The sequence below is a fragment of the Panthera leo genome, chromosome E1 (genome assembly GCF_018350215.1).
Source record: "Panthera leo isolate Ple1 chromosome E1, P.leo_Ple1_pat1.1, whole genome shotgun sequence".
Taxonomy (NCBI): domain Eukaryota; kingdom Metazoa; phylum Chordata; class Mammalia; order Carnivora; family Felidae; genus Panthera; species Panthera leo.
Genome location: NC_056692.1, coordinates 38252525 through 38271341, shown reverse-complemented (window position 1 = coordinate 38271341; position 18817 = coordinate 38252525). Strand labels below are relative to the sequence as shown.

General features: G+C 38.5%; 1 protein-coding gene and 1 non-coding gene across 20 annotated transcripts in view; one reads left to right on the top strand and one right to left on the bottom strand.

Annotated features, from left to right (window-relative positions):
- Positions 1-14937, bottom strand: part of CDK12 (cyclin dependent kinase 12) — a 92893-nt gene extending 77956 nt beyond the window's left edge. For 15 of the 19 annotated variants that reach the window (XR_006196740.1, XR_006196739.1, XR_006196742.1 and 12 more), the window contains exons 1-2: positions 13302-14937; positions 7697-8584 (exon numbers count right to left, since the gene is read on the bottom strand). Coding sequence is in view for 7 of the 19 variants with exons in the window: in XM_042917280.1 (XP_042773214.1) it covers positions 7697-8584; positions 13302-14350 (1937 nt within the window). In the remaining 12 variants the exon portion in view is untranslated. The remainder of the gene's footprint in view (positions 1-7696; positions 8585-13301) is intronic. The other 4 variants (XM_042917282.1, XM_042917275.1, XM_042917276.1 and 1 more) reach the window with 2 other exon arrangements.
- LOC122207414 lies at positions 4472-4578 on the top strand. The gene has a single exon (XR_006196836.1). It is a non-coding gene; the product is annotated as a U6 spliceosomal RNA (small nuclear RNA).
- Positions 14938-18817: the final 3880 nt, after the last annotated feature.

Genomic DNA, 18817 nt, shown 5'->3' with positions numbered 1-18817 from the left:
CATGCCTACAAATAAAACCATGCTAGATAGTAAGCCTTTTCTCTTCCATCACAGTATCAGAAGGTTGAAAACAAGCTGAGAATCCTAACCACAGTAGGAGCCTCCTCTACTTTTCTGACAAGTAGTTATAAAAAAATGTATTGGGGTACCTGGGTGGCTCAGTCAGTTAAGCATCTGACTTCAGCTCAGGTCACCACCTCGCGGCGGTTCATGAGTTCGAGCCCCGCATTGGTCTCTGGGCTGACAGCTCAGAGCCTGGAGCCTGCTTTGGATTCTGTGTCTCCCTCACTTTCTGTCCCTCCCCTGCTCGCACTCTTGTCTCTCTCTCTCTCTCTCTCTCTCTCTCTCTCTCTCAAAAATAAGTAAACATTTTAAAAAATCATTAAAAAATGTATTATTTCATGAATACTTCCATAGAACTATAAAGAACAGATTTATCCCTTGTATTGCACGTGAAACACAATCTCAAAAGTACAACTTCCTACCAGTTTTCATCAGTTCAATCTCTTGTAAATCAGGCAAAATAGAGTCAAGATTAGTTCGTGTATATCAACTAGAACTAGGGTAGTCAATGGACTACCCATGCAAAACCATCATCTGAAACTTTCTGTTAAATTACTGATAGAGACAAACACATTATTATAATTTGCACTAAGATTTTACTACCCTGGGAAAACTCTTCAGGAAGGATACAATATAGATATTTAAAATTTTCCCCAATTTTTAAGGTATTCAGAGAATGAAAATTCCTAATTTTCCAACTACTAATGTCAGAATACTCTTTATAAATTTTAATTCTTCATGATCCAGAAATAGATTACTTCTTGGTTTTGCTCCACTAGAACTGAAGGACCTCAATTTTCTCACCATCACTTCATGTAAGTTCAGTCTATTTTTTTCTTTAAGTATTTTTTTTTTAAAGTTTTATTTCTTTATTTTGGGAGAGAGAGGAATGTGAATAGAGGAGGAGCAGATAGGGAAAGAGAGAGAATCCCAAGCAGGGATTCTGCACTGACGGTGTGGAGCCCGATGTGGGGCTCGAACCCACGAACTGTGAGATCATGACCTGAGCCGAAAGCAAGAGTCGGACACTTAACCGACTGAGCTACCCAGATGCCCCTCAGTCTTTATATTTAGGTCTTGTTTTCTCCAAGGTTTACTTTACAGGTTCACATTCAGTTTACTACAGTGAAAATGTGCATTGCTTCTGAAAAATTACATGTTTAGTATGTTTATTTCATCAAGTATGAGTGTTCAATATGTACTACCAGTTCAGGGCACACGAGTTGAATGCAGGTCAAATCCTATTTCAGAAAAATTTCAATATACCAAAAATCTGGGAATAATGATGACCTATAAAATTGTAGTATTTAAGGGGAACCTGGGTGGCTCAGTCGGTTAAAGTCTGACTTCAGCTTAGGTCATGATCTCCCGGTTCTTGAGTTCGAGCCCCACATCAGGCTCTCTGCTTTCAGTGCAGAGCCTGCTTCAGATCCTCTGTCTCCCTCTCTTTCTGCCCCTCCCCCCCACTCTCTCAAAATAAATAAACATTAAAAACAAATTGCAGTGCTTAAGATTATGGCCTTTAGCGTTCAGCATAGGGTACTCAGTAAAACGTAGCTGTGTACAGTGCAGAGGACATACCGTACAGAGGGTCTAACACTGGAGAGCAGATATTTAACATTTGAGTCCTTACTGTGAAGATTCAGTACCAGGAAGCTGGCCTATCTTATCAATCAATATCAGTATTTCCTGGTTCCCCAATTATGCCTGTAGTCGGGTTCACATATGGTGAGTAGTTGCATAAATGCTCACATATAATATTTTCTTTCAAAAAACATTGCCATGGAGCCTGGGTGGCTCTTAAGCGTCAGACTCTTGATTTTGGACTTCACAGGTCAGGATCTCACAGTTTGTGAGATCGAGTGCTGCATCGGGCTCTGGGCTAAATAAAGGTGCAGATTCTCTCTCTCCCTCTCAAAATAAAAACATTTTTAAAAAGTTGCCAAGTTCCAGGGGCACCTGGGCGGCTCAGGTTATGATTTCACAGTTCGTGAGTTCAAAACCCACATCTGTGCAGAGCCCGCTTCAGATTCTCTTTCCCTTTTATATGCCCCTCCTCCACACTCTCTCTCAAAAATAAACATTAAAAAAAAAGTTGCCAAGGTCCAAATTTTAAAGTCTGTATAGTCTCTTAGAATTTATGATGATGGGATTTAATCTGTAGTACAATATCAATACCACCAATAAGAAGTCTTTATTGTTAATAAAGAGTATGAATTTGCATATCAATGATTTAAAAAGAATAATTTCTTGATATTTTCTACAACTTAATAGCATAAACGACTTTAAATAAATATGATCATTTATCCCTTGCCCCTTAAAGTGGGTTGTTTAGAAAGTGATTTACTTTTATAAACTTCTACCAAAAAATTTGAATTGAATACATTAAAAATGAGAACCAAGCATTCCATTAGCAAAATTCTGAATCAAATTTGAATGCTCACAAAGATCCCTTCTTTTCTCTAAGAGCTTAACAGTTTAAAGGTAAAACCTTTAAGAATTATGTAGACTCTACTAAAGTCTGATAAACTCCAAATGAACCAGGGCCAGCAAAAAATTTTATCAAAAATGAAGATTTGATTTTATTATTTTTTTTTTTTTAGTAAGCTCTATGCCCAATGTGAGGCTTGAACTCACAACCATGAGATTGAGAATCACATGCTCTACTGACTGAGCCAGCCACGTGCCCCAGTTAACTGAAATTAAAAAAAAAAAAAAAAAAGATTACACAAATGATCTCCTTAAGAGCAGGATGATCACTATGAATAGCTATGTTCATGAAGAATGTACTATATCATCAAGAATGGGTGTTTAGTAGCCTTCACTTCTTGAAACAAAGAATTACAGACCATTTAGAAAGGCTTTTTCAATACCATTAGTTAAATTCACTCCTGCATTTGATACCTAGGTTAATATACTCCTGGCCCAATATATGTTTGAAAGAAAAGTTTCATTCTATTCCCAAAGGAACTTTAAAAGAAGACAAATCCTCTGACATAAGCTTTACATCATCCATTTGCCAAATGAATTAACTACATCCCCAGTGTCATTTCACATAAGCCCTGACGCTGGCTCCTTCAGTAGTTGTACTTATTTTGAATGAATAATAAGCAGTATTAACTGAATACAATTTGTATCCTATGTTTAAAGCACTGTAGGTAATGGAAAGATGTATAAATCACATTCTCAACAATTAAGCTGCTGCAATCTCACGTGAGAAGATCAAGAAGAAAATAAATGAATTCATAAATTCTGTATGCAACTTTCAGATTTCTTCCTGAAAAGTTTTCTTACATAAAAATTATTTTTCATATGAAGGTTGGTGCAGCTGTTATGCTAGATAAAGAAGTACCAAAAACAAAAAACCAATTTAAAGACAAAAACCACCTTGACTCTAAAATTAATACATGGGAATGCAAACTGGTGTAGCCACTCTGAAAAAGAGTATGGAGGTTCCTCAAAAAATTAAAAATAGAACTACCCTACAACCCAGCAATTGCACTACTAGGTATTTATCCAAGGGATACAGGTATGCTGTTTCGAAAGGACACATGCACCCCAATGTTTATAGCAGTACTATCAACAATAGCCAAAGTATGGAAAGAGCCCAAATGTCCATCGATGGATGAATGGATAAAGATGTAGTGTGTGTATATACACACACACACACACACACAAACGGAGTATTACTTGTCAATCATAAAGAATGAAATCTTGCCATGTGCAACTACGTGGATGGAACTAGAGGGTATTATGCTAAGTGAAATTAGTCAGAGAAAGACAAATATCATATGACTTCACTCATATGAAGATTTTAAAACACAAAACAGATGAACACAAAGGAAGGGAAGCAAAAATAATATAAAAACAGGGAAGGGGACAAAACATAAGAGACTCTTAAATATGGAGAACAAACAGAGGGTTACTGGAGGGGCTGGGGGGGGTGGGGGGAGAGCTAAATGGGTTAAGGGGCATTAAGGAATCTAGTCCTAAAATCATTGTTGCACTATATGCTAACTTGAATGTAAATTAAAAAAATAAATTAGGGGCGCCTGGGTGGCTCAGTCAGTTGGGCTCAGGTCATGATCTTGCAGTCCGTGAGTTCGAGCCCTGTGTCAGGCTCTGTGCTGACAGCTCAGAGCCTGGAACCTGTTTCGGATTCTGTCTCCCTCTCTCTCTCTGACCCTCCCCTATTCATGCTCTGTCTCTCTCTGTCTCAAAAATAAACATTAAAAATAAATAAAATAAAATAATTAATTAAAATAAGTTAAAAATAAAAATAATACATAGTGAAAAAATAAAATCAATAGTGGAAGATATCTTCATTTCTGTTTTTCTACCTTCAATAATTGATTTACATTTATGTGGAAAACTAATAATAATCATACATTTAAAAATAATTACATTGGTGCTCACTTTGGCAGTACATATACTAAAGCTGGAATAATACAGAGAAAATGAGCATGGCTCCTGCTCAAGTATGATAAGCAAATTTATGAAGCATTCCCAATTTTTAAAATATTAAAAATTTGTAGATAAGGTACAAATGCTCCTTTACCTTTGGCTTTCATCCTAAGTCCCATCCACAGAGGTAACCATTCTTATCAGCTTAGTATGTTTCTTTCTGGATTTTTTTGGTATGAATTTATATGGGTATATATGGATATATTCGTATGAATACATATATCCATAAAAATAGATGTTTTGTTTTTATTGTATATGGGTTTTTACATAAATATCATACTATTAAAAAGTTAATTACATTGGACTATGAGAGAAAATAGTTATACTTTCAGAATCAGAATTAATAACAAAAAATCGTTTTGCTCACTTCATTCTCAAACACATTATTTTTTCTTTTTTAATTTATTTTATTTATTTTGAGAGAGAAAACGCAAGTCAGGGAAGGGCAGAGAGTGGGGGGGGAGAGAATCCCAAGCAGTCTCCACACTGTTAGCGCGGAGCCCCACAGGGGCCTGAACCCACCAACCGTGAGATCATGACCTGAGCCAAAGTCAGACGCTTAAATGACTGAGCCACCCAAGCACCCCAGAAACACATTCTTAAAGATAACTACACATACTCCAATAAGCTCTGGATGGTCTTACTTTACCTTTCATCCCCAATCTGAAAGATAGAAATCCTTATGTGTCTCCTATAAAAATTACTCCACCTACGGTAATCTGCACTCTACACTGATACATGGCAGGGGAGTTCAATAATCACTTGGTTAGCCAAATAAACATTTCAAAATGAAGATTCTCAGCCACACCAATTCTGTTCTAGCCACAATGTAAACTAATATCTAAACACGGTTCTTGTAGGTAGATCATGGCCTAAAGTCCCATCGGAGAATGCTCAACTATCACCTTTTCCAACAAAAACCATAAAAACACATAGTTTGTATCTACAAGAAGTATATTATGTACCTAAACAGACTTCCTTTACAACATTTCAGGTTTTAGTCTTCTCCTTTGTTCTCAGGATACAGAGAATTCATAATTATTAATATTAGAAAGACCATGTAGAATTTCTCTTTAAAATCAGATTTACCACTATGAATAGTAATAGAACTATTCTTTTAAATTTTTTAATTGCATTTGTACCATCTTATAAGGCACAGAGCATAGTCTGAAAAAATATAGATGTAAAGGGCTGAAATATATCATCATTTAAATTATTAATGTCACTTGGAAAATAATGAAGGCTTGGGAATTAGTCTGGGATGCAAGACCAGTAGCACTTACTTTTATGCTTACAATGAAGTTTGTTGCAATAAATGAAACTCATATCCTAGAGAACAAGAGGGTAGGATCTCCTTTGAAAAAACCAGTAACAGACTGCCATGGCATATGTCACTGCTAATCATATGTGTTTGGTGGTACTTGCCTAGCTAGTCTTGCCAAGATAAAGAATAAATATATTTCCTAATGCTTTCCATAAAATCAGATTCATGTTTCATAATCATTTCACTTCTCAATATTCAGAGAATTCATTAAAATTAGAGCTCTTCCAGGGTGCCGAGTGGCCAGTTGGTTGAGCATCTGACTCTTCATTTCTGTTCATGTCATGCTATCACAGTTCATGGGATCGAGCCCCACATGGGGCTCTGCACTGACAGTGTGGAGTCTGTTTGGGATTCCCTCCCTCTCTCTCTCTCTCTCTCTGCTCTTTACCCCCTCAAAAAAATAAATACAATAATCTTAAAAACAAGCTAAAAAAAATTGGAGCTCTTCCCATCATCCCATTGTGAGTTTATATTCTAATTAGTTAAAAATTCTATGTATTGTTTTTTGCTTCTAAGATAATTTTTTTTTTAATTTTTTAAATGTTTTATTTTTTTGAGAGAAAAAGAGAGAGACAGAGCATGAGCAAGGGAGGGGCAGAGAGAGAGGGAGACACAGAATCCAAAGCAGGGTCCAGACTCCAAGCTGCCAGCACAGAGCCCAGCACAGAGCTCAAACTCATGATCCATGAGATCATGACCTGAGTCAAAGTCGGATACCTAACTGACAGAACCACCCAGGTGCCCCTATATACATACACATACATATATGCGTATATATGTATGCATGTATATATGTATGTATGTGTGTGTGTGTGTGTGTATATATATATATATACATTTTTTTTTTTTTAAAGCAGTGCTTTTCAAGATAAACCTAGTTTATTTTTCTTCTGGATTAGGAGGAAAAGCTCCAGCTATAAAAGACATTTTGGGGGATCATTAAGGATATTTAATATATTATTGGTATTGTATTAGTAAATCAGTGAGAAGTTTTTTTAGGGTGATAAAGGTATTGTGATTCTTTAGGAAAATGTTTCTAGTGTCAGGAGAGATATACTAAAGTATTCAGAAGTAAAGTGTCATGCTATCTAAAGCAAATGTGGCAGAAAGTTAATAACTGGTGAATCCTAGTGAAGAGTATACAAGAGTTCATTGTGTTATTCTTTCAATTTTTCTATAACTATTAGAATTTTCAACATAGGGTCACCTGGCTGGCTCAGTTGGTGGAGCATGCAACTCTTGATCTAAGGGTTGTGAGCTCAAGCCCCACACTGGGTTTAGAGATTACTTAAAAAATATTTTTTTAAATCTAAAAGAAAAAGAAAAATTTTTTCAACATAAAAATTTATGGAGGGGTGCCTGGGTGGCTCAGTCAGTTAAGTGGCTAATTTCAGCTCAAGTCATTATCTCACGGTTCATGAGTTCGAGCCCTGAGTCAGGCTCTGTGCTGACAGCTCAGGGCCTGGAGCCTGCTTTGGATTCTGTGTCTCCCTCTCTCTCTGCCCCTCCCCTCCTCCCACTCTGTCTCTCTCTCAAAAATAAATAAACATTAAAAAAAAATAGGGAGAAAAACGCTGATTTTCAAAAATCTGAACCAAAAATAACCCTTATCAAATAAACTTATAAATAAAAAGGGTTACTAGGGCCTCAAATTGTAATTTTCTCCTCCTAATAATGTTATAAATACGAACTTTTCCACTGAAAACCAACATCAAAGGCATTTCCTACACATAAAAAGCATTCTAAACAGCCATGTAATAGAGCAGTTTTGACAGTTTGAGAAGAGAGAATGCATTACACTTAGATTGAGAAGGTAAAATTTTCCCAGTTAACTATGGGACTTACCTATCCATGTCATCGTCTCCAGGTAATAAGGGTGGGAGGGGCAGAGGAGGCAACGTTGAAGTTTTTAAGTGTGGAATAGCAGCTGTTACAGAGACTTGAGTCTTCACAGAAACCTGTACAGGGGGCTGAGAATTTGCCTGAGAGGACAGAGTAGATGTCCTTGGGTGAGTAGAAGGGGGCAGAGTTGAAGTACTAGAAGCAAGAACCTGACTAAATGCTGGTTGGGGAGGAGGCAGAGGTGGTTGCTGTGGAATAGCTGGTAGTGGAGGCAAAGGTGGCAAAGGGGGTGTTTGAGGTGGAGGGGTAGTAGTTGGTAAAGGAGGTGGAGGAGAAGTAACTGTGGGGAGAGGCGGATGGGTCTCCTTTTCTGATACCTCTGTCTCTTTTGGAGTAACAATCTCCTCTTTCAATGCTACGGGTTTAGAGTCTCTTGATCCCTGTGCTTTCAAATCTTTAAGAATAGGATGCTTCTCAGAGTTCTCATCCAACTTTACTTTCCCTGTATCTAAAGAATTTTTGACTTCTGTATTGAGATGTGGTACATTCACCAGTTCAGTATCTGGGGCAGATTTTTCCAATTTTACACCTCTGGGTAACTTTTTAGACTCCAAGCCTGAATCCTTAGCCTCTACTAAACTGTTCTCTTTTCTAGGCAAAAACACAGGTGAACCCTTGGACTCCTTTCCATCCATTTTTGCTGCAGCAGCAGCTGCTGCTCTTTCCTTCTTTTTCCTACTGAGTTCAGCTCCCAAGCTGGAGTTCAATGGAAGCCTGACAGGTGAGATGCTGGAATGTCGACTACGTGACCCCGATCTCTTCTTTTTACTATGAGAAGATGAGTGTCTTGAATATGCGGGACTTCTACTTCTAGACTTCATGGATTTCCTACTGGAAAAAGAAAAAGGCAATTTAAGATGGACAGCCTACAACAATATGGAGGAAATACATCCGTTAAACTATGGAGCAATGTAGGGACATCCACTTTCAAATGCCCCCTTCTTTGTAAAGAGAGCTTTCATACTATTTTTACTTTCTAATCTTATACTCTAATACTGCTCACTAAAAAACAAACAAACAAACAAACAAAAAACAACTATGGAGCACTGTAAAGAACCCACTTGAGTAATTTATCAATCTTAAAAATAAATTAGGTACCATCAAATAATAATATACCAATATTGGTTTATTAATGGGTTCATTAACTGTAACAAATGTAAAATACTAATGTAAAATGTTAATAATAAGGGAAACTGGGTGCAAGGACATATAAGAATTCTTGGTACTGGGGCCCCTGGGTGGCTCAGTCAATTAGGCAGCCGACTCTTGATTTTATTTCAGGTCATGATCTCATGGTTTATGGGTTTGAGCCCCACACTGGGCTCTGCACTAACTGACAGTGTGGAGCCTGCTTGGGATTCTCCCTCTCTTTCTACCCCTCCCACACACGCTCTCAAAATAAATAAATAAACTTAAAAAAAAATTCTTTATACTGTATTCACAATATTTTTTGTAAATCTAAAATTTGTCTAAAATATAAACTTTATTTAAAAAATAGATTACAAGGAACTAAAACCTGCATGAAAACATATTTCAATCACATAACATTAAAATTATCTATTACTTATCCAACTGAAGAAAGACAAATGAATATTTTTTTCTCCATGCTGGAAAACACCCATAATCACAATGATTATTTTTAGAATTTGGGTTTAAATCTCTGATAAAGCAAAAACATGATTTAAAACAATTATACTTTTTTTATTTTGTTTTGAGAGAGTGCAAGCAGGGGAGGGGCAGAGACAGGGGGAGAGATGATCCCAAGAGGGCTCTGCGATGATAGCTGCAAGCCGGATGTGGGGCTGGAACTCATGAACCAGGAGATCATGACCTGAGCTGAAGTCAGATGCTGAACCCACTGAGCCATCCAGGTGCCCTCCCAAAAAAGTTATACTTTATACTAAAGGTGGGTTATACCAATCAGGATGTCAGAAGTAACTAGCATGCTTCACCAAAAGCTAATTGTTTCAACTAGAGAGCTAGTTAATTGACAGATCCCAGAAAAAGATTTTGTTCCCCAGTTGATAATTAAGCTGTACCTATACTAAACGAACCCTAAGATACAAGAGTTGTTAGGATTTACAAAATAGATAAGTTGAAAAAATTGTCTTACCAAATAATTAGAAGTTCTCAGAACTATGATGACTTTTGGTACTTTCATATATAAGATGATTTCCAATCAACTTTGTAGGAACTCAAAAAGCAAAGTACTGTTGCATGTTCAACTTATTTTCTTCATTATTAAGAATCTGGGAATCTATGAGGCAGATTATTCTAAATTGAAACTCAACCCTCATTAATTCGTTTTGCCTTTTAATAAAGCCTAATGTGCTCAGGCCTCAATGTGAGGTGAAAAAAAGCACTAAAAATGTTATTGGACAAAATATAATTTGCCCAGTAGTCTAAGATAAACTGTACCCATTCCAGATCTTCAATATCTCCCTGTATCTTTGACCGCTGATAACACTAACATTAGTCAAATGTTTCGAAATAAATAGCATATATGTGTAGGGGAAACAACTTGCATGATATCAGCCACGATTTTCTTATACCTACACTGCTTTTTGGAAGTTTGCTCCTAATAGTCATTACTGGAATCAAAGTATTCAAAACAGCAATAACAGCATATATATAAACATGAGGATACAAAATACTGAAAGTGGTTCTCTCAGTATCCACTTACTCTTAAGAAAATTAATACTTTTCTTGTAAATAACTGGCTGAAACCAGAGGCTTTTCTCTGACTGAATTAGAGCTGGAATAAAACTACCATCTCTGTTATGCCAGGGTAAACTTCTAAAAGCCCAAACAGTAATTAATGTCAGAGACCATGCTCTAAAAACTATTGTTTCTTTGATCTTTTCACCATTACTAAATCTTCCTAAGGAACTCTGCTACAAACCCTTCAACTTCTGAACAGAAGCCTACTGTTAAGAGAACATTCTGATGGCCATATACTTACAGCATTTTTAGTGATACAAATGCTATATTTGAGGTTGAGATCCACTCTACAAGAAAAAAAGTGGGGACGGGGCGCAATGCCTGGGTGTCTCAGTCTGTTTGGCAACGACTTCAGCTCAGGTCATGATCTCACAGTTTGTGAGTTTGAGTCCAGCATCGGGCTCTGTGCTGACAGCTCAGAGCCTGGAGCCTGCTTCAGATTCTGTGTCTCCCTCTCTTTCTGACCCTCCCCCACTCACACTGTTTATGTCTCTCTCAAAAATAAACAAACACTTAAAAAAAAAAATTAAAAAAAGAAAAAGAGCAGGGGATGGGGTGGGGAGAGGAGACAAGCAATAAAGGTAAATGCAGGCAACAATAAAAACTGTTCTCACAAACAAATGTATTTTCCTCCTGAATTGAGTTAGGTTCTACCCATCCAAAATGAAATTGCTAGTATTAATCGCTACTAATTTAGAGAATTCAAAGACTTTGCATTTCTGGCAAAGCACTTCCAGTCTTTTAAAATGATTTTGCTTGTTTAATTTTGACTGTGTCTCCCAAGAAAAAAAACACAGAGAACATCACAGAAGGGAACTGTATGTTCTACTCTGACTCTAAGAAATTTTTGTATTTTATTTGCTCTCTGGAATTGCATCAAGTGTGGGAAAAATATGCAGTGCACACAAACATATAATGTTCTCTATAACCCAACTAACAATATACATGTGTCTCTAAAATTATGTAATGTTTATACTTCTGTCCTATGCTATCATATTGTGTGTCTAATTCTTTCCTGATTTATTTTTTACCATTACTACACTAGTTTCAATTAACTGAGTAGAGGAAGAGAGAACTTGAGATATGAATCCAAAAGGAATCATTGCAAAGCAAGCTCTTTCTGAAACTTGTTTTAGTGTTTTAGGCTTAAGTGCACTTCCATATTAACAAAACTCACGACAATAGAAATTCTCAAAACAGCCTTAATGAAACTACGCCCTCAAGAAAACAAGTATTCTGAGAATATTTCTTAGGTTTCCTTAAAGAACTAAGCAACTTTATAAACGGTATATTTAAGACTTATGCATTTCACTGTACATAAATTTTACTCTCACCCCTTCAAAAAAAAAGTGAACTCTAATGCTATCTACAACACACTAAAATGCTTATAGTGAAGTATACTGATGTCTGCAACTTTGAGATGAATCAAAACAAAAAATGGATTGATGGAAAAATGGATAATTACAATAAAACATATAGCATATATCAATTGTAGAATCTAGACAGTACATATATGGGTCCTTACTGTAATTCTTCCAACTTTTCTGTGTTTGAAAAATTGTGATAAAATGACGGGGAAGGGGACTAAGGAACTTCAGACCCTGACAGCCTGAATTCTGCTGCTTGATCAATTCAAACTAGTTTATGAATAATTGTAACTTTAAGTCAGTAAAAATTACTCATATTGACATATAAAAGACACGCACGGATTTTTAAAAATTAGCATAATTTCTCCACTAGCATTCAACAATATTTCCTCACTCATAGAATTTACTGACTTGCTCCAGGTACCAAGCACTGAGCTATGCAGTTCACATTTACTAGCTAATTTAATCCTCACAATTACTCTAGAAATAAGATAGTTATTATTCCCACTTTACACATAAAGAAACACGGGCAGGGAGAAACTAAATTATTTGCCAAAGTTCACAAAGCAAAATTAGGATACCACTCAAGTATAACTTCATAGCCCATGTTCTTTTGTGGACAAAAGTGAGTCCACAAAAGGGAGACACATCTTATCATCTAGGAATAAGAACACAGTTTTCAATAGTAATTCATTTCAACAACTAAATTTCAAACCAACATGCCTTTCTTGCTAACCTATCATGATGAAGGCACTAATACCACTTGTTTAGATAAAGATTTTGAAAACTGCCAGTGGTCACAGGGTAGGTCAATGGTGATGCTGATAATCAAATCATCCTTGGAACCAATTTCTGCTAGGCTATATACCAACAAAAGGAAAAAGGACTAAACAGCTTAATTTCCACTAGAAACATCAGTTAAAAGACAGGAATTATCAAAACATCATCAATTAGGAAATAAACTTACAGCTTTGGAGACCCAGGGGACAGCCCACAAACAAGTGATAGATGACTTGGGCAAATACCTCAAGATAATACAAATGAAAATTTATAATTTCTTAGATCTCCAATCAGGTCCAGTGAGGTCTAAAGCACTAACACCAAGGTGATTTTAAAGTATTTAAGACAAAGCAACAGAAATCACTACATCAGCTCTGGGATAAGCTCAGTTATCAACTCTGTGCACTCAATAAGCACAAATTTATGATTTTTTCTCACAGGAGCTTCCAACTGAGTATCTCGCCACAGGGAGTACCTACCTTTAGAAGTTTTAGGCATGTGAGCTCTCCACTTCTTGAATTCTGGGTTGAGGGAAAACCAGATTCACCTACTTGAATTCACTAGCCAATAGCAAAGTCAATGAGGAAGACCAGGGGTTTCAACAAAATGTTAACATGACTAATTGCCAGTTCCTCATAACCCACCCTAAGTAAGAAAAGGCTGTTGGAGAAATAGCTCACCTGGGGAGTGGACTCCGACTCAGAGACCGTTTGCTCATGAAAGGGCTGCTGGACCGTCTTCGACCATAGGGACTGGGTGATCTCCCACTGTAAGAGCCACTCCTTTCATAGCTGGAAGAACGTCTCCGGCCATAGGGACTCACAGACCTTTGTCGTCTACTGTAAGGACTGGGTGATCGGGTGCTGGACTGGTAGGCCGAGGGCTCCTTGTAGGGAGGACTAATTGACTGCCTTCTTGAGGTACTTCCAGGACTCTTCTTGTAGGAGTCGTAATTGCTAGAGGTGTGAGATCTTGGAGGACTAAGGTCATAATCTTGGCCATAAGAAGCTCCTGAGGGGCTATCATCTTGCTTGGGGCTGTCAGACCATTTCCTATGGGGACTCCTGGATCTCCGTTTGGGGCTGTCCACCGTCTTGTAGCTTTTGGGTGTTTCCCTTTTCCGATGACTTTTACTCCGGTCTTTGTGCCCAGACTTCAACTCACGTTCTTTCCGGGTCTTCTCCTTATGTAGTTTGGATGACCTGGATTCCTTGTTGCTGCTGCTTTTGGGTATCTGTGCCTTCCCATAGTCCTCATTCTCCTCATTTGAACGCTTTGAACTTCCTGATATCCGGTCCTTCATAGATCCCGATTTGCTGGAGACTTCCTGGTTTTTTTCTTTTTCTGTCTGTTTAGTTTTTAGTAAGTCCCGAGAACGTCTGTGCTGGTGGTGACGATGTTTGTGCAGGCGGTCACTCCGATCAGTTCCACGACGTTCATCATTCTCCCTCCTGTCTAGTTTGAAGGCCATATCGTCAGAGAAGGTATCTGAATCAGAACTGATGTCATCATACTCCACCAAAGGTTTGATAATTGTACCTAAAGGTGCTGCTTCGGGGGTCACCAACCCCATGTCTTTGGAGTGCTTGGATTTATGCCGCTTGTGCTTCGACACCAAGCGGTGACGCTCTCTGCTGTTGGAGCTGCCACCTCCCGATGACGGCTGCAAAGTTCCAGAAGCTCCTCCACTCCCGTCCTTCTTGCCCCCATGTCTCTCTGGATTGGGCATTCCCTTTCCCCTACCCTCAAAACGGGGAAAAAGTTCCCCAGCACTCCGAAAAGTAACCCCCACCCACCCCCCAACCCCACGCCTACCAAAGCGCCCCTAGAAGGGGGTGGGGAGGGAAGGGACTGTAGCCCAGGCTCCTCCTCCCTCCCGACTCCTCAGCACCCTCCTACATGAGGTGGGGGGTGAAGGAGCCAGGAAAGAAATGAGAGTTCCTCAGCAGTGGAGTTGCGAGACAACGGGTAGCTGCCCAAGTCTGTTTCCCGTCCTCCCCTCGCCGAGCCAGTCCTCAGGCCCGGACGCCGGGGAGGTCGAGGAAGTAGGAAGCCGACGGCCCGGGGACTGTGGGGCCGACTCCGGCTCTGGGGCCCTGTGAAGACTGCGCGGGCCCTTCCCCTACCCGGTAGCCCGTCTCGGGGCGGCTTCCTGTCGCTGGGGTCCCGCGGCCTAGGTGCCTCACGCCCCCTTTGTCCCTCGCTCCTGAGGGAGACCCTTTTCTTGCCTCCGCCTCACCTCAATACCTCACACACTCATTCGCTCCCTCACACAGACTCAGTCACACACTAGGTTAAACCGAAACGGCACTTGGGGAAGGGGGGGGAGGGGGCAAACCGAGGAAATACCGCGAGAATCCTGTGGGTTCTCGCGGTATTTCGTGCTTCCCTTTCACCTCTCAGCGCTTCTTGCTCACATAACGCGAGAGAGCGTCCCGAACAGGAAACGCGTTCCGGCAGAGTCTCGCGATAAACTCCCCGCCCTCCATTTGAGCAAAGCTTTATTGAAACGGCGTTGGGGGATTTTTTTTTCTTTTTTTTTTTAATTCAAAGCTTTATTGGTAACTCTCGAAGAACTAACTCCCAGGCCCCGGCGCAAGACTCATTTTGCACAGTTTATAACAACTCTTTTAACTACCAGGATGAAAATATTATCAACTGGACAAAGGGCGGTTGTGGGGACATTTCAACCCAAGTTCCTAAGCATTAACAATTCTCTCCACTTATGTACGTATACTAGGCGCATTGTCCCTGTGTCTTCTACTACCTCGCAAAACACGATACCCTCATCCCCATTCTACAGGTAAGGAAACTAATAGTCACCGAAGTTAAATAGCTTACTCAAGGTAACAAAGCTAGTCCAGCAAGTGCCAAAGATGAGATTCAAATTCAAGTCTAACACTAAAGCACAGCTCTTATATAGTGTGCCACTTCCTCTTTCCACTCTGTTTAAAATCTCAACCTGAAAATTCATCACCTCTTGGGATCATCTGTGGCTTTTCTGGAATCATTTAGCCTGTTCTCTTCACACGGAAGATTATAATTATGAACAAGTAAAACATGGTATTCATGCGTGAGGAAAAAAAAAAAATCTTACCCTGCCCTTCATTTTCTACTTTTCAAAACTTTGTACACATTAACTCATTACATCTTCACAACAATCATCTGAAATAAGGTTGTATATGTGAGGAAACTAAGGTACTGAGAAGTTAAATGACTTTTCCAAATTTCTTCATTCTTCATCAAATTTATCTGTGAGACTTTAAGGCCCTTCTCTGTGATACAGTGTCTACTCTCATACGGCCATCAAGCAAGACATGGGGAAAATATTCATACCACAAGATATGAGGTGATAAATGTCATAAGAATGATACAGAGTGCTCCAGAAATTCAAAAGGAGGCTGGGAGTGTTAAGAAAAAGTTTTATGGGGCGCCTGGGTGGCTCAGTCGGTTAAGCGTCAGACTTCGGGTCAGGTCATGATCTCACGGTTTGTGGGTTTGAGCCCCGCGTGGGACTCTGTGCTGACAGCTCAGAGCCTGGAGCCTGCTTCAGATTCTGTGTCTTCCTCTCTCTCTCTGCTCTTCCCCTGCTCACACTCTGTCAATCTCTCTCTCGAAAAATAAATAAACATTAAAAGAAGAAAGAAAGAAAAGAAAAAGTTTTATAAATGTAGGGCATTTGAGTTGGGCCAGGAAGGTTAAATAGGATTTGTATATTAAGGGCCAGAAAACATCCTGAATGAAGGCAAAAGAATCCACTCTCAAAATCACTCTCTGAAAATGTTCTTTTTGCTTTTGGTCACATGGGTACTAAAAAGAAAATTTTTTACCTAAATGTTTAAATCCATAAATGTTGGCTAAAAATAAAAAAGATAAAATTTAACCATGGAAGAAAATTTAATGTCATCAAGAGAAACAAAGCATAGAATTAAGTACTGGAACTCAGGTATGATAACTCCTTATTCATTGCTGCGAGAAAGCCTGGATGTAAAAGTCCCCACCAGTATCTGACATAACGGCAGATAGCATGAGACTTAATGGCCAATTAGTTGAAATGACTGACCCACTTTATCAAACACTGGCATGAGTTAGGCAAAATCACTCAGATTTTTTACATCTTTTAAATGAGATTAAGTTTCTGACCCAGGATGCGCCCGCGCTCATGGTAAAATGGAGAAGTGTGGACAGTAGAAGAAATTATTGTGATGTGTCAAATAAAATCTTAAATAAAATTCATCACATAAACAGTAGTTGAAACTTTCTTAATTATCTGTTGATTGCCTACTGAAGACTAGAAACTCCTAGTGAATGAATGAATGAATGAAGATTTTACTGATTTTTTATAATATCTTATATTTCTAGAGCACTGTTCAGTTTTCCACAGAACTCTTTTAAGTCTGTCAGTAGATATCAGTTGAACAAAAAACCTGGCGAGGTGGCCAGGATGGGTATTTCTATATGCATCTACTAAAGGTTGAAACTGAGACCCAGGAGTTGTAGTATGTTTACATTAAGTGTAGGAAGTACCAGGAGCAGGGACAGCTTTTTATTCAATCTTAGACCAGTATTCTTTCTATTTCAATACGCTGTCTCTTTTTGGTGGGTACAATGCTACTCTAATGTTAATAATATCTCAATGAAGCTGGAAAAGATTCTAATCTAGGAAATAGATTTTGATAAAGTGTTTAAATACAAAATCAGTGTAAACTGCAGAAATCTGTCCAACAGTTGGTGAGAATAGAGCTTGTATAAAATAAGGGTTGCTTCACTCTACAGAAAAACTTTGAACTCAGAAATTCCAGGACTGCACAGTTTGCTTTATTTGCATGACCTCCCAGGGCAGGGAGTCAGGGCAACTTTGTGAACCTCAAGGTAATCAGTCAGATGAAGACTGTACTTTCCCTGTAAATCACCCAGAGCAAGTCAGAAAGCTTCTCTTTAGGCTGTATCCAAGAGGAAATATTTAACTAAAGTCAATAGCTGCTCCTCCCCACCCTAGATCAATTTATTAGTTTAGATTTTAGGTTTAAAGAGTCCTCTGAAATCTCCCTCAAAGCTTAGTCCTTTAAAATGTCACCATTGTCTTCTTCTTGCCATATACAAAGACTGCTCCTATGTACACTTTGAATGATTTTCTTGTTTAATGACATGTCTCTCCTATCTTTACGTCTGGAGTACAAATTTTTCAACAAATGTCATTTTATCTGTATTTTAAAATGAGAAATTATAACTTCCTATTCTATTCTGTGACCAAAATTTGGTATAGTTTACTTTATTTTCAAGCCTATAAGGTTTAAAATTCCATAGCTACACTTGGTATAGACATTGTGTAAAGTTTCCATGAGGAAATATAGTTGTATATCTAATATTGGTGTTTTGGGAACAGTGATAAATTAACAGACATTTTTGAATAACTGGTTATTGTGACCAATCATATTTTCAGAACTCTTAAGTCAGATGAATCCATCAAGTGTTGGGGCTATGTTTTTTATTTTTATTTATTTATTTATTTATTTATTTATTTATTATTTTATTTTACTTTTTAGAGAGAGGAAGAGGAGAGTGTGTGAGGCGGGAAGAGAGTCAGAGGGAGGGAGAGAGAGAATCTTAAGCAGGCTCCATGCTCAGTGTGTAGCCGATGTGGGGCTTGATCCCACAACCCTGGGATCATGACATGAGCAGAAATCCAAAACCGGATGCTTGATCGACTGAGCCACCCAGGCATTCCAAGAGCTGTGTTTTCATGTTTATATTATGAGCTCCTACCTAATATACAAGAATTAGGATTCCACAGATGCTTGTTGAATGAAGAACACTTTGATAGCAGGAAACAGCATTTTATTTTATTTATTGGAAGCAGCACTTTATTTTATTATTAAGTTTATTTATTTATTTTGAGAAAGAGAGAGCAAGCAAACCACATACAGGGGAGGAGCAGAGAGAGGGAGAGAGAATCCCAAGGAGGTTCCACACTGTCAGCTTGTAGCCCTACAGGGGACTTAAACCAAGGAACTGTGAGATCATGACCTGAGCTGATATCAAGTCAGATGCTTAACCAACTATGTCACCCAGTCTCCCTGGAAATAGCATTTTAAGTTTGCATTATCTTTGAATAGTCTCACTTGGACAAAATACTCTCTGTACCTCATCAATTTTAAGTTGCTAGATTTACATTATAGAATATTTGGAACATACT